At 34.6% G+C, this 14474-nt stretch overlaps 4 protein-coding genes across 4 annotated transcripts; 3 read left to right on the top strand and 1 right to left on the bottom strand.

The window, feature by feature from the left end:
• The first annotated feature begins 3593 nt into the window (after window positions 1–3593).
• On the top strand, window positions 3594–5705 carry LOC105977787 (expansin-A8). The gene is made up of 4 exons (XM_013003168.2): window positions 3594–3943; window positions 4038–4350; window positions 4473–5129; window positions 5611–5705. Exons 1-3 carry the CDS (start codon window positions 3811–3813, stop codon window positions 4774–4776), a joined length of 750 nt encoding a protein of 249 aa, XP_012858622.1. The 5' UTR covers window positions 3594–3810; the 3' UTR covers window positions 4777–5129; window positions 5611–5705.
• An 832-nt stretch (window positions 5706–6537) lies between these two features.
• LOC105977961 (appr-1-p processing enzyme family protein) lies at window positions 6538–8738 on the top strand. Its single transcript, XM_013003363.2, has 7 exons — window positions 6538–6926; window positions 7321–7369; window positions 7449–7551; window positions 7640–7735; window positions 7819–7893; window positions 8213–8282; window positions 8414–8738. The coding sequence occupies exons 1-7, from the start codon at window positions 6588–6590 to the stop codon at window positions 8486–8488; spliced, it is 807 nt and encodes a 268-aa protein (XP_012858817.2). The 5' UTR covers window positions 6538–6587; the 3' UTR covers window positions 8489–8738.
• A 946-nt stretch (window positions 8739–9684) lies between these two features.
• Window positions 9685–12026, top strand: LOC105977552 (superoxide dismutase [Mn], mitochondrial). Its single transcript, XM_013002870.2, has 6 exons — window positions 9685–10127; window positions 10561–10607; window positions 10693–10818; window positions 10917–10973; window positions 11422–11499; window positions 11685–12026. The coding sequence occupies exons 1-6, from the start codon at window positions 9851–9853 to the stop codon at window positions 11775–11777; spliced, it is 678 nt and encodes a 225-aa protein (XP_012858324.1). The 5' UTR covers window positions 9685–9850; the 3' UTR covers window positions 11778–12026.
• LOC105977550 (N2,N2-dimethylguanosine tRNA methyltransferase) lies at window positions 11973–14378 on the bottom strand. Its single transcript, XM_013002869.2, has 6 exons — window positions 13756–14378; window positions 13245–13445; window positions 13041–13134; window positions 12742–12942; window positions 12548–12610; window positions 11973–12358 (listed from the first exon to the last, which is right to left on the bottom strand). The coding sequence occupies exons 1-6, from the start codon at window positions 14316–14318 to the stop codon at window positions 12218–12220; spliced, it is 1263 nt and encodes a 420-aa protein (XP_012858323.2). The 5' UTR covers window positions 14319–14378; the 3' UTR covers window positions 11973–12217.
• Window positions 14379–14474: the final 96 nt, after the last annotated feature.

Here is a 14474-nt window from a genome sequence, read left to right as displayed (position 1 = left end):
TTGTCTTGATAACAAGTGGGGCATATTGGAGGAAAAACCCTACCCGAAAACCACTACACTTTGGTCCTAAAACAACAACATTTGGATAAAATCCACATGCCTTTTGTGGATGTTATTTTAGGTGCTCGTGTTATGTCTATTCAACTATGTTTCATGATGAATCATTACTTCATTTTTCTATTGTATGTCTACCATAGTGATATATACAATATATACATATGTTGTATGCATACATTTAACATGTACAAATTAGTTATAATAGTCTTCAAATTTTTTAGAGATGCAGAACTAAAGTCATGCATTAGTATAACTTAACTGGTTCTGGAGTGGTAAATTAGTGCGATAGTCGCAGCGTGGGAATTTCGACTCCAATGAGAGTAGATTCATTATGAATCCGCCCCTGCATATGAATTATCTTGTGAGCTCAAACTAGTCGTATATTGTATTATTATTCGAAAAATCATGATAGAGTAGAGAGAGAGAGAGTGAAAAAAAGGCGGAAACATGTTCGGCAATTTGTTGCAAAATGTCCGGATAATTTTTTTGCAATTAATATATATATATATATATATATATATATATATATATATATATATATATATAACATTCCTCCTTTTCTAGTTAAAATTAATAGATCTTAAATGCAACTATTTTTTGTATCATTGCTAAACTGGCATTTATATTGCCACTGAAAATATATTTACAGATATTATTACAGGAATAAAATCCCAACAACAGTAATGATTAATTAATTAAAAGTAAATAAATAAATACCTAATTATCATCAACTCGTATTATTATTGCATCTCATTTTTCCATTATATATCAATTATTTTTTGCATTTTATATTTAATATTATACTAGAAACAGTACTATGTTGTGTATATATACTATGTTAACAAATCAATATATTATTATTTATTCCTATATACTAGAAATATTTATTATTTAATATTATATGTGTAACAAATTATGATAATGATATAAGGATGCAAATGGGCCATCTTTTGGGGCAAATTGCATGTGCACTAACATGGTAGGCCCCTTAATCAAAATATTCACTCTGCTTTCAGCCCTCTTATTATTATATTAACTAATCTTGATTAGTGATTAGATTAGCGAATAAATCATTTAATTAACTGGACTAATGACGATGGAATTGTACCTTTGTGAGTTTGTTCTTTCGTTTTGATTTTGAAGTGATAATTTTGTTTATGATTTAACGATGTTTAGGCTCACCACGTGTTAGCAGGGAAACGTCAAGACGGTTTTTTATTGCTGATTAAATTGTAAAATAGTAAAATAAAAATAAACTTTTAGAGATAAATTAGTAGTTGAAACCGATACGATTAGTGAAGTAAATTTGGACTATATGTGCGGAATTATCGCTTAATTAAGCCGACCTGCAAATTCGCAAAAGATGATAGCATTACATATTTTAAGGTATATTACAATCACCTCCGATGTAAGGTTAAATTACGAAAAAACCCTTATCTTTGGATAATTATAATCACCCCTTCAATCATGAAGTATGTCAAATTCAACAAAATTTTCTAGATTCCGTAGAATGTTCTCTAGTTTGTACTCATTTTATGAAAACACGCAGTTTCTGATGCACCACAATGTAATATTTATAAGACAAGAAACACATCTTACGATCATCTTGTTTCAAAACATGGAGTTCGAATGAGGTAAAACAGGTACAAACTAAAGAAGATTCCATATAATTTAGAAAGTTTTTACTACATTTAATATTGCAAGAGTGAACATATAAAAATATTCTCAAATAAAGGAGTGGTTGTAATTACTCTAACATGAGCGAGTATTTTCGTAATTTAAAATTATATCGGACGGCTGTAATTTACTCTATATTTTATAATATTATTGTAAATTATTATGATTTTATATAATTGTTCATATGAGGATAACCGACAAATGCTTTTACATCCCTATCATCGAATTATCTTTTTGTGTTTTAGCTAAGATAACAAAAAATGTTGATTTTTTTTTCAATACATACTTATAATTCTTATCTTATAATTCGTGGGCTATTGTACGAGAGAATAGTCTACAAATTTAATGATTGTTTTATTAATTTTTTTTTTTTGAGGAAATTTTGAGGATTTTTTTTTAATAAATTGGTTTAGTATAGTACTTATTCATTGAAGTGTTCACATTTAGGAAATTAACTCAAATTTTTCTTATAGTTGTTGTGCGTGGCCACTACTTTGGTCTAAAAATAATTATAGAACAATAATATAATTATAAACAATAATGAGGCAATTATAGCTGAATAAAAAATGAGATACACATTTGATGAATATATAAACTAATGAGATTATTCGATCTCAAGTCTCAACCTTAAAAATCTCTTACAAAGAGTTCATAAGCAATATCTCAAATCATATTAATTCAGCCAACAAGTTGACACGTGCTAATTATGGCTATTAGATCTCAATTTTCAGACACTCATCGTTTTCCACAATTAAATTTACTAACACCCCAAGGTGTCCTAAATTGACCTTTGACTCAATTAGTGAATTAACTAATTACTATTACTTTGAGTATAATTAATCTTCAGTTTCATCCGTGTTTATAATATCTGTTACTTTAAAGAAATTTTCTTGTTTCACATTATCAGTCAGTTTATTATTACAATTCTGCCCGCATTAACTCTTCAACACCATCCATGCATCAGTTAGTAAATAAGGGTATTTTAGTCCAATAATATTTATTTTCTTAAAATCAAGACACATTTATTAAGAGACTTGTACAAAAGTAAAAAACGACAATTAACTAAAAACGGAGTGAGTACTACGTATTGAGTTAGATGCAAATTTCACATGCTAAGTTCCAAAAAATTATTTCTTACTTCAACTTTTCTAAGTGGATCATAAAAAAAAAACTTCAAATAGATAAAGACAATTGTTTTTCGTATTTTAATTAATTATCTTTACATATAAACTTTACACTCGAGGACAATCACTACAAAACAATTAAGCATGCAATATAAGATTCCAACTAAAAATAATCAAGTTTTTGGAAGTTTAGAACATCAAGAAAATTAGAAAGATTATATAATTATTTGACTCGACTCCTAATTAAATCATCTATTCTAAACACCACCCAATGCAAAATAATTTATTTTTTATGGGCACTTGACTTTTGCATCTCAATTTGTTAATTAATTAATGTTTCAAAGTAATTAAATTAAAAAGTTTCAAATCTCAAAGAGTCAAATGATGCCAAATATTCCACATACCAACCTGCCGCAACTTCAGCAAATAACACAAAAATAATAAAAATAAAAAAAATTACAACTTTCATAATGTAAGATAAAACCCATCAAATACATACATGATAAATTGATTCCCAAGAAAAATAAAACAATAATAATATTCAATAATAATTAATAAATGAAAGAAAGAAAATAAGAGAGAACTGCATGTGCATGTAGGGTCTATAAGATTAGCAGTTGGTAGTTCAAGTTGGGACAAATGCATGTGCATCCTTCTCTCTCTTATCTAACCTAATTAAATAATAAAATAAATATTACATATATTTATTTGATTTTGTGGCTCTCATACCTTATTGTTGCTTACTTGTCATTTTCTACCATACTATAGTCTATAATATTAAATATTTATTAATACTTACATCTTTCTCTCTCTAGCTCACATTTTTGCTCTATATAAATAAACCCCTCTCACTCCACAATTTTGTACAACCAAATTTAAAGTTCCTCAATCTCTCCAAATACATTATATACAACATTGTATATTACCTTCTCTCATCAATAATTAATTTGTGATGGATGTAATAATTTCTCTACTTTTCTTCTCATTTATGGGATTTTGCTTGACGGCAACTTACGGCGATTACGGTGGTTGGGACACCGCCCATGCTACTTTCTACGGCGGCGGAGATGCTTCCGGCACAATGGGTACGTCACTCAGTCCTTCGTTAATTACTTACATAATTGAAAAAAATCAATGCAATTTAGTTTACTAATAAAATTTATTGATTTAATAATGCAGGAGGTGCTTGTGGGTATGGAAACTTGTATAGCCAAGGCTACGGCACCAACACCGCCGCACTCAGCACAGCTCTCTTCAACAACGGCTTGACATGTGGCGCATGTTACGAACTATCGTGCGCCTCCGACCCGAAATGGTGCCTAGGTGGCACAATCACCGTCACCGCCACCAATTTCTGCCCACCTAACCCCTCGCTCCCCAACGACAACGGCGGCTGGTGCAACCCTCCCCGCCAGCATTTCGATTTGGCGGAGCCTGCTTTCTTGCAAATCGCCCAATACCGAGCCGGAATCGTTCCCGTTTCCTTCCGAAGGTAATATTTAGATAAATTTCTTCTTGGGGGCCGTGGCCCCCATCTTTATAACAAAAAAATTACATGTAGAGATTTGTTATTTTTCGACCAGTTGTTGACAATTGGTATGTACTAATTAATAGGGTGCCTTGCAAAAAGAAGGGAGGGATCAGATTTACGATCAACGGGCACTCGTACTTCAATTTAGTGCTGGTCACGAATGTCGGTGGTGCAGGGGACGTCCACTCAGTTTCGATTAAAGGATCCAACACCGGATGGCAAGCGATGTCGAGAAACTGGGGGCAAAACTGGCAGAGCAATTCGTACATCAACGGCCAGAGCCTGTCGTTTCAGGTCACCACGAGCGACGGCAGAACGCTTACTAGCAACAACGCCGCGCCCGCGGGCTGGCAGTTCGGGCAAACATTCACGGGGAGCCAGTTCTAATTATTATATCGAAACTTTAAAAAAAATCGTTGAAAATTATTATTTAAAACGATTTGATTTTTTACTTTTCAAGAAAATCGAGTAATGGCATAAAAAAGGGTGAGAGAGAAAGAGAGAGAGAGAGAGAGAGAGAGAGAGAGAGAGAGAGAGGCTATGGGGTCTGGAAGTTGTGGCTCTGTTGCTGTGGTTGCTGCTGGTTTGCACCCGCAAAGGCCTTATATTTGTATTTAGTGAAGTTATTATTATAGGAGTTACATTTTTATTTTTAATTATTATTTATTTTGTAAGAGATATTGAAATGGTGGATAAAATTGAAAATGTCCATCAAGAATGTCTTATTATATATAAGTTGAGTAAACTGCAAAAACTACCCCTGTGTAATCCCAAAATAGCAAAAACCCCCCTATGATAAATAAACTAGCAAAAACCCCCCTGTGAAATTATTTAAATAGCAAAAACCCCCCTATGGAACTATTTGAGGGTTGACTTGATATAAAAAGACACAAATACCCCTGGAGTCTTGCAATTAATCAATTCTTATATTTTATAAATATTTTAATTATTTTATTTAAAAAATAATCAATTTAGTTGTTTACTATTTTTTTTAATTTCTAAACAAATAAATTAAAAAGAATAAATATACATATAATATGTATATATATAAATACATTTTGAGGGTCAATTTTGTCATTTCAAGTCTAAAAAATCAGCTAGGGGGGATTCTGCCTTTGACTAAATTTCACAGGGGGGTTTTTGCTAGTTTATTTATCACAGGGGGGTTTTTGCTATTTCGAGATAACACAGGGGTAGTTTTTGCAGTTTACTCTATATAAGTTTGTAGATGTAAATCCCTGGTTCAGTACAAGTGTTGAGTTGGGGGCTATTTAAATGTGATTGAATATCATTTTTATTGTGATATCATTATTAAACTACTAATATTTGTATTAACTATTTCAATTTAATTTAGTTATTTTTCTTTCGATAATTGATTTAATTTAGTTAAGAAATCAACATCTTATATTTCTTTACATGCTGAAGTCCATAAATAACAAGAAACATTTGGCCCATGTATGAGTAACATTTACATTAAACCTTATTGCACTATGTTTGAATCCATTGGGCCGCTATAGTTCACTTTAATGGGCTAAAACTTACTTAGGCCCATGTAAGATTATATTAAATATATAACATATATATGTATTTATTTTGAAAAAAAGTTTCTGAAAAATACACACACCGTAATTCGATTTTGTAGATGCTACAACGGGTAATCTTGTTCCATTGATCTACATATAATAATTAATAATACATACTCATGTGTACGTGTGCTTATGGATCGTTATTTCTATAAATCTATAGTGCAAAATCACCGGTATTTTTCAGCAAATGTAGCATCTCGTAAACCCCGGAATTCAAAGATTACACAAACAAGACTAGCAAATGTGATCAATTCCACTATGAGAAAGTCTACTTGCTTTTTTTTTTTTTTTTTTTGAGTAAATTCAAGTCCATTACAAGGAGGAGTAGGGGAGGGGGGACTCGAACCCTAGACCTTTACTCTATCAATAATTTTGCTATGAATGACTCTGTCTTTTTTCCCAATTTGCCTAAAAATAATAATCCCAACAACCAAATAAATATTATTATTCGCAAATAAATACATAAATATTATATTTTTATTTATTCAATAATACAAATTGAAATGCTGACGTGTAAAACAAATAATAATAATAATAATAATAATAATAATAATAATAATAATAGCTTATTAAGGATTATTTTTCCAACAAAATTGTAATATTAATCAGGCGATGACTACTTGTGCAACTCCATTCTACTCCAGAATCATTCGCATTTTCTCCTCCGCTCCAAATCCCCCCAAATCCCTACACAATTTACGCCGGCGTCGGTGGTTCTCGGATAACGACTATCATCGGGTCGCCGCCGTTCAACTCCGGCCCTTTTCCGATAATATTTCAAGCCCAAGGTACTGCAGTAGCGGCCGGACGACGATAGCCGTTCGATTCTGTACGATGTCTAGCGGCCGAGGTGATGATCTTCTGGAGTTTCCTCTTTCTCCGTCTGGAGTTGTCAAGATACAGATGGGCGATATCACTCAGTGGTCCGTCGACGGTTCCTCCGACGCTATTGTAACTTTCTCAACTCAATTAATTTATCTCTCTCTCTATTGCTAAAATAGGGTTTATCAGTGGATACTGAAGAAAAATAGTGGATTTCCCCAATTTCTGATGAATATGTGAGGGAGACGACCTAAAATAGTTATTGAATAATTTTGGATCATAGTGCATTAAATATCTAGCTCATAATCGACTCTACACAATCAAATACTCTGAATTCCATTTTGCATAAGCTAATAATGGCAACATTGTCGATGATTTAAGATGATCTCTAAAAACGTCTCTGACTTTTCGTTGAGTAGAAAGATAGAATCACGGGCGAAGAAGCAATTTTGGGGGCCTGGTGTAGAATATCCACATAAGTTTGATGCTTAATTTGTACTGTTGCACTGGTTCGTTATAATAGGTCAATCCAGCTAACGAACGGATGCTTGGAGGTGGTGGTGCTGATGGAGGTGACTATTCCGTTTTCTAATTTGAGCAATGTCTCGTAACTCTTCTCAATTAATTTCTCCGTATTTTACCTGTTTAAAGCCATACATAAAGCTGCTGGTCCACAATTACGGGAAGCATGCTATGGCGTACCGGAAGTGAAGCCTGGAGTTCGTTGCCCCACAGGAGAAGCAAGGATTACACCGTATGTAAAAACAGTACAAAGTATTGAGTCCTCATTTTTCATTAGTATTGTGATGAGTGAATTGAGCTAACTTTACGAAATTTTGTAGAGGCTTTCGTTTGCCAGCTTCTCATGTTATCCATTCAGTTGGACCGATTTACGACAAAGACAAAAACCCTGAAGCCTCTCTTAGGAATGCGTACAGGTACTTAGAAAGCCCTCTTCTTACAAGTTAAAGTTTACGACATTGTTATAATTTCGCTATTTCTTGTCTTGAACTTGTTACAGAAACAGTTTACGCGTGGCGAAAGAACATAACATTCAGTATGTTGCATTTACTGCCATATCATGTGGAGTTTATGGGTATGTATCATATATGTTGTCACAACATGAATATCATTTCTGGAGTTAATTAAAGTTAAAGTCATTTGTTATTTTGTTTTCTTTTTTCATCATTGAAAAAAATTAATTATATTGCCTTATATTGCAGTATATACTTATACAAACTAGATAAATGTAAACTTGATTGGATTCTTTCTTCAAAAAATTAGCTTCATTCTTCAATTAAAACAATTGAGATATTGAATCTTTTGCAAAGTGCAACATTTCTAAGTGACGATATTTCTCGAGACAGGAAGATAGATTAGGAAATGAATTTAGTCTCTCATATGTGTGGTTGCAGATATCCGTATGACGAAGCTGCCGCTATTGCCATCTCTACAGTAAAGGAATTTGCAGGGCACTTCAAGCGGGTAAATTTATTTTCGGACAACTTAATTATCAACTAAATCTTGAATGTAATATTTGGTGGTAGGCGTAAATCATCATTAAAACCTAAATATTTATAATCATTGTTTTCGTAAATTTTGTATAACCTTGTCAGGTGCATTTTGTGCTGTATTCAGACGAGATTTACGATGCTTGGTTGAAAAAGGCCCATCAATTGCTTCAAAAGTGATGAATCTGCTATCTTCAGATCTTCGTTGAGCGAATAATTCCTCCAAAATAAACCAGGCACTTGAACCGGCCGATTTGTTTTATTAATTTTTTTTTTGGCACTTGTTGAGGGTTTGTGGTGTTAAATTGTAACTTTAATTGAGATTTGTTTGAATAATGAACTTATGATCTGATTTATGTGTGTGCGTGTGTTGTAGTAAGGCCATCATATAAGTTCAATTTTCTTGATAAAAGAAAATCAAAGTAATAAATTGGCATATAAAATATATATATATATATATATATATATATATATATATTTTTTTTTTTTTTTATTTTTACTTTTTTTAATAATTATTTTCTCAATTTAGACCTCGTTTGAGATCCGAAATTGTGAATAAAACATATGAATATCTCAAATACAATCTTAAAAATTACATAACTTAATACAAGTATTAAATAATTATTAAATCTCAAATACAAAGTAATCATATTAAATTACTATGATTAGTAATATGAAATGCTATTTACGGTTTATAACAAAACCCCCAAAACTTTCTAAAAAAATCCAAAAACCCCCAAACTGTAAATAGCAAAAAAAAAAAAAAAAAAATCGAAATCAAGCTTGAAGAAGGGTTGAGCTTCGATTTTTTGATGTAATTTCGACTCTTTTATGTGTAATATGCATTGGGTATGTCGATTACAGAACCAATTTCATGTTAAAAAAACCCTATAAATCGATTTGTAGGACTTTTTTTTCCGCAAAAACATGTTGGAACGCCCAAGATGGGCGTTCAATTAAATTTTTTTTTTTTTTTTTTTTTTTGCACTGGACGCCCAACTCGGGCGCCCAAATGCAGCTTGCACGCCCAAATTGGGCGTGCACTGCATGAATGGACGGCCAAGTTAGGCTTTTACGCATTTTGGGGGGATCTTTAGATATTTTTTCGGGAAGTTTTGGGGGTTTTAAAGATATATAATGTTTTTTGTTATAAACCGCAAATAACAATTTTCAAAACGTAAATAGCAAGTACCGTAGTAATCCTATTCAATTAAATCAATCTTATCAATCATATCAACATTTAAAAAAGACCTTAGTTTGGTGTCGAATGAAATTTTATTGTATTGAATTTTCAATTTGATTTTTTTTGTCGAGATTTTTATTATTTATTGTATTTTTTTAATTTTGATAAACGGCCTTCCAAAAATTGAATTGTTATGTTTGTATATTTTAAATTAAATTTAATTGAAGAATAAAGAGCTTGGTCACTATTAAAAAAAAATAAGGAATAGTAGTAGCCCACTCACTAAAAGAAAAGGCCTATAAATAAACCTCATCTTCCTACATTTCTCCAGACAAATTCATTTCAACAGCAACTCAGCCATGGCTCTTCGAACCCTAATCACCAGAAAAGCCCTGAGGCCAGTACCTATTGGATTCCGAGGGCTGCAAACTTTCTCTCTCCCCGATCTAGCCTACGGATATGGCGACCTGGAGCCGGCAATCAGCGGCGAGATCATGCAGATTCACCACCAGAAGCACCACCAGGCTTACATCACTAATTACAATAAATCCTTGGAGCAGCTCGATGCCGCCATTTCTAAGGGCGATGCCTCAGCCGTTGTCAAGTTGCAGGCCGCTATCAAGTTTAACGGCGGAGGTATTCTACATTTTTACCTCAAATCAATTTCCACATTTTAGCCTTTCTCAAATTCCTTGGCAATTTGGTGTTTATGCAATAATTGGTTGTGTTATAGAGATTTATGTGGGATATAAATAATTAAGAACTGGAAACTGTAAATGGGTATTTTATTTTGGGCATAATTATGTTTAAGATGCCAATTGCAGCATTGGATTTAAGATGAAGACCACAGTGAGGATTTTTCCTCCCCTAATGCCAGTCTACGATGGGTTTAATTTATTCAAGAGAATCAATTAATATTGTTAGTTTTCAATTTTCATAGAATTTACCTTTGACGCATTTCATTGGCTGCTTACAGTAGTTAGTTACTACCGAACGTGCCTGTAGCTAATTTTATCACTATACACATAATCTTGTTTTTTTGCTTCTAAGTAACATTGTATTTTAACAGGTCATGTTAATCACTCGATTTTCTGGAAGAATCTTGCTCCTATTAGTGTAAGTCTACCTCCTAAATATTCACTATTGTGTTGTTGTAAAAATCAGGCAAGTCAATTATTCAGAAGCTAATAATCTCGTACAGGAAGGAGGTGGCGAGCCTCCCAAGAGTACGTTAGCCATGGCCATTGACAACAACTTTGGCTCCTTGGAAGCTCTCATACAGAAGATGAATGCTGAAGGTGCTGCTTTACAGGGATCTGGATGGGTGGTACGTATATTTTGTTTTAGATATAACCACCGTGATTCTTAATGCTGCAGGCTCCTGCTAATTTTTATTTTCTTGGATCACTTTATTTGTATTCGCAGTGGCTTGGTCTGGACAAAGAATTCAAGCGTCTCGTAATTGCGACCACTGCAAATCAGGTAATTGGTTTGACTTGTGTTGTAATAAATAACCGTGGTTGTTCTTCGGTCCTATAATTTATTGCACAATATTGAATATGCTATACTCCAAGATAATGGATGTAGAACTTGACACCCATAAAGGGTTGAGTCAGCTACATATTTTAAAGTTTTTTCGCTGGTTTATGGGCTTTTCTATGGAAGCTTTTCAGAACTTGAGTTCACAGCAGTCCTTGTTTATATTACTTCCCTCTAGGCCGTTGCATCTAGTTTTTAAATGGTTTACGAGGAAGAAGTTTTTTTTAATTGTAGGTCATAACCGTTATCTAATATTAAATATTCTATCATGAAATTCCGAAATTAGAATATGAGAAGTACAATGGCTCTTGTTTGATGATAATAAATTAGTGATGACGAACAAACGTAAGCGATGCATTTCCAATTTGATTGAATTCGTCTTCTTTTGCAGGATCCACTGGTTACTGTAGGACCTAATTTGGTTCCTCTGCTTGGTATTGATGTCTGGGAGCACGCATACTATTTGCAGGTGCTTCTTGCTCCTTTAATTCTAATGGTTCTTTTATAGCTTAAATTCGATTTTTCCCATCGTGCTTTGTGCAATATGATGTACGAAGTTCAGATGCTCATCTGTTATGCTTCTATGTTTTTTGGCCTTTTCATTTAAGTTGTGAATTTTAACATCACTGAATATCATATTATTTCGTTTTGCAGTACAAGAATGTGAGACCAGACTACCTGAAGAATATATGGAAAGTCATAAACTGGAAATACGCCAGTGAAGTTTTTGAGAAAGAGAACCCTTGATTCGACGAACCTGAGCAGTCAAGTTCCGGTGGTTGTAAAAGTTTTTCAGCTCTGTACTTCAAAAAGTTCTTGAGAGGAAATAAAATTGCTTCGGTTGCAGAGGCAATCTTTTGTTAAATGGGATGTTCAGTTGTGCGAGCTGATACATACTACAGCTTTGCTTATATGATAGTTGTATGTTTATTAAGGCTCGGATTCATGCAACCCTTCGTCCTTCATCTTTTCATTTATCTATCGTTTTCCTCTGAATTTTCTGTTTCCTGGCAAGAATAAACCAGAAAAAAAATCTACTACAAATTATATGATTTAATCAATGACCAGCAAAACTGCCAAACTTGTGGGTGATGTGCCTTTCTTTGAATCTCCTCTTTGTGAAGCAATTTCAGGCTTCATTGAAATTTGGATCATGAAAGCAGGTGTTTCCATGCAAGTATTTGTTGTTATGCTTCGATGAGCCCATGTGATTTTTCATCGGCAGACATGGAATGGAATTCTTTAACAAGCCTCACGCATTCGACCATAGGACAGTTTGTCTTGATTGCATTCAAAGCAATATGGGATCTTGTGGCAGCATATCCTTCCTGTAATTAAAAGCCCCCAAATATAAGATACCAGCCTTAAAACGAGATCAAGAACTTCATTTCCATGCATGTATTGTATACTCAATACATAACGAGCTAGTAGTATATACAGTATGCAAAAAAAAAAAGAAAAAAAAACCACATCCAAGTGGCGAATTTCGGTAGTATGGTAAGGAGTGGGGAGAGTACCTTGTGCAAGGTGGCCAACAGAGAGATTAGGGGAGGCGAATTAACCTTGGCTCGACTTGCTATCTGAGATAGATGTAAGCGAAAAGTCAACAGAAGCTCGTGAAGTAACTAGTGGAGGTCGCAGTAATATTCATTTGGGTGGGGGGAGGGGGGCGTCAAATTATTCAATCAAAACTTAATCGTATTAAGAATACCTCATCTACTCTGATGTATCCAAATGGCAAAACAGGGTCACTTTCATCAATCATTACTTTTAACAGTGTTTCTATATGTTTTCCTGTTCTATCGTCGGTCCAACCCCATTTTCCGGCCAACTCTAGCATCTCAGTAAGAAAGGATGCCTTGTGAAGAGGGCCTGTCCAAAGTGGCCCTGAAACAACAAGAGAACCTGGAATCTGAAAAAGAAACAAGACAGAGAAAACTTATAGGTGACCAAATTTCAGGATTAATTAGTAAATGACAGATGATATTGGACGAGATTTTTAAGGCATACGTCGTTGCAAGAGCACCTCATCTGACCAAGTTCATCCCAAGAGAATCCCCGAGAATTTCCACATTGAATGCAGTAGCTAATGAAACTATAATCCCTGTGACAAGTGACGAAGGTAAAAAAACAATCAAGGTTTCAAACAGAAGAAGCTGATGCATTAACAAAAAAAAGAAAAAAAGAAAAAAAGAAAAGGGAAAAAATGAAGACCTCTTAATGGGAAACTTGCCACGCCTAACTTGGAGCATTGCTCGAAAAACGGGGCCGTGGTAGGAGTAGTACGAGAAGAGTGGCACAACATGATAACCCAATACTGAAGCCTCCCTCAAAGCTCCACCTATAAGCATTCTTAATCCAAGCTCATTTGAGTATGGCATATGCTTAACATATGCACCGTATGCAGCCAAAGTTCTGCGAGTCAAAAATATTTCTTCCATAAGTCGTCAATTTCATGATTTAGCTGATAACCAAGAAATCACAATTCTTCATCTACTATTATGCGATTTTCATGTTACATAACAGAAACATGAATGGATACATAAGGTCAAAATTTGAAGCAAAAACAGTGTTGACATATCTAGTATATCTTCGATTTTTTTTTCTTATTACCATTAACCGGACGAGTTGATTGATTAATTAACATAATCAAACTTGGTTAATTGAAAACAAAGGCATAATCAGTAAACAACAAACCACCTATTTTTCCATTAATTCAACTCACTGCTGAGGCCGGTGGCCGCCGGAGGAATACCCATCGGTGGAAGTGACATACAAAAGCCCATCCAATTTCACAGCACTCATAGCTGCCCTAAGGTAACTCGACTCGCTCCCAAACGAATCGACATCGATGAAGTCGAAAAAATCCCTCTCCAAATAGCACTCCGTCAGAAGCCGGTTCGCCTCCAAATGCTTAACCACCCACCGCTTCTTTTCCGCGTCCGCTCTCTCCAAATTCCCCGCAATAACTCCGCCGCAGTCCGGATTGGCGTCGTTCGCCAGCACGAAATCGGCGCCGGATTCCGCCAGGTACCGCAGAGAACGGATTCCGCAGCCGCACATTGCGTCGAGCACCCGGAGCTCATTGTGCGATTTCTTGTAGATGGCGGCGGAGAGGACGGCGAGGTCGCGTGCGGTGGAGCTCTCGTGGCGGAAGAAGGTGTCGCCGGCGTCGAAGGAGACTCCCCGCTCGGTTTGGGGCTGGGATTTGCAGCAGTTGGGTGGGGTTAGGGTTTTGGAATTGAGGAAGGTGAATGGAGTTGTGGGTTTAATTGGAAGATAAAACATGGCGGGATGACTGGAGGTTATCGATTTGCAGTGGCGCCTGTGTTTTTTATTTTTTTATTTTATTATATCAGTTTCCGAAAGGAAAAGCGTGTTTGTAATATTAGTGCTTCGCAGAAGTTATAGACGCTAACACGCTTTTTACTTCCTATTTAATTT

Source organism: Erythranthe guttata, chromosome 6 (genome assembly GCF_056151865.1).
Source record: "Erythranthe guttata isolate IM_541 chromosome 6, IM_541, whole genome shotgun sequence".
Lineage (NCBI taxonomy): Eukaryota > Viridiplantae > Streptophyta > Magnoliopsida > Lamiales > Phrymaceae > Erythranthe > Erythranthe guttata.
This window is presented reverse-complemented; position numbering and strand designations above follow the sequence as displayed.

Coding starts and splice junctions, on each gene's coding strand:
- LOC105977550 (XM_013002869.2), bottom strand. CDS start 14,318: ATGTTTTATCTTCCAATTAAACCCACAACTCCATTCACCTTCCTCAAT. Junction 12,943..13,040: donor TGAGGTGCTCTTGCAACGAC/GTATGCCTTAAA, acceptor TTTCTTTTTCAG/ATTCCAGGTTCTCTTGTTGT. Junction 12,359..12,547: donor TGTTGGCCACCTTGCACAAG/GTACTCTCCCCA, acceptor TTTTAATTACAG/GAAGGATATGCTGCCACAAG.
- LOC105977552 (XM_013002870.2), top strand. CDS start 9,851: ATGGCTCTTCGAACCCTAATCACCAGAAAAGCCCTGAGGCCAGTACCT. Junction 10,819..10,916: donor TACAGGGATCTGGATGGGTG/GTACGTATATTT, acceptor TTGTATTCGCAG/TGGCTTGGTCTGGACAAAGA. Junction 11,500..11,684: donor AGCACGCATACTATTTGCAG/GTGCTTCTTGCT, acceptor TTCGTTTTGCAG/TACAAGAATGTGAGACCAGA.
- LOC105977961 (XM_013003363.2), top strand. CDS start 6,588: ATGACTACTTGTGCAACTCCATTCTACTCCAGAATCATTCGCATTTTC. Junction 7,894..8,212: donor ATATCATGTGGAGTTTATGG/GTATGTATCATA, acceptor GTGTGGTTGCAG/ATATCCGTATGACGAAGCTG. Junction 8,283..8,413: donor TTGCAGGGCACTTCAAGCGG/GTAAATTTATTT, acceptor TAACCTTGTCAG/GTGCATTTTGTGCTGTATTC.
- LOC105977787 (XM_013003168.2), top strand. CDS start 3,811: ATGGATGTAATAATTTCTCTACTTTTCTTCTCATTTATGGGATTTTGC. Junction 3,944..4,037: donor AGATGCTTCCGGCACAATGG/GTACGTCACTCA, acceptor TTAATAATGCAG/GAGGTGCTTGTGGGTATGGA. Junction 4,351..4,472: donor GTTCCCGTTTCCTTCCGAAG/GTAATATTTAGA, acceptor ACTAATTAATAG/GGTGCCTTGCAAAAAGAAGG.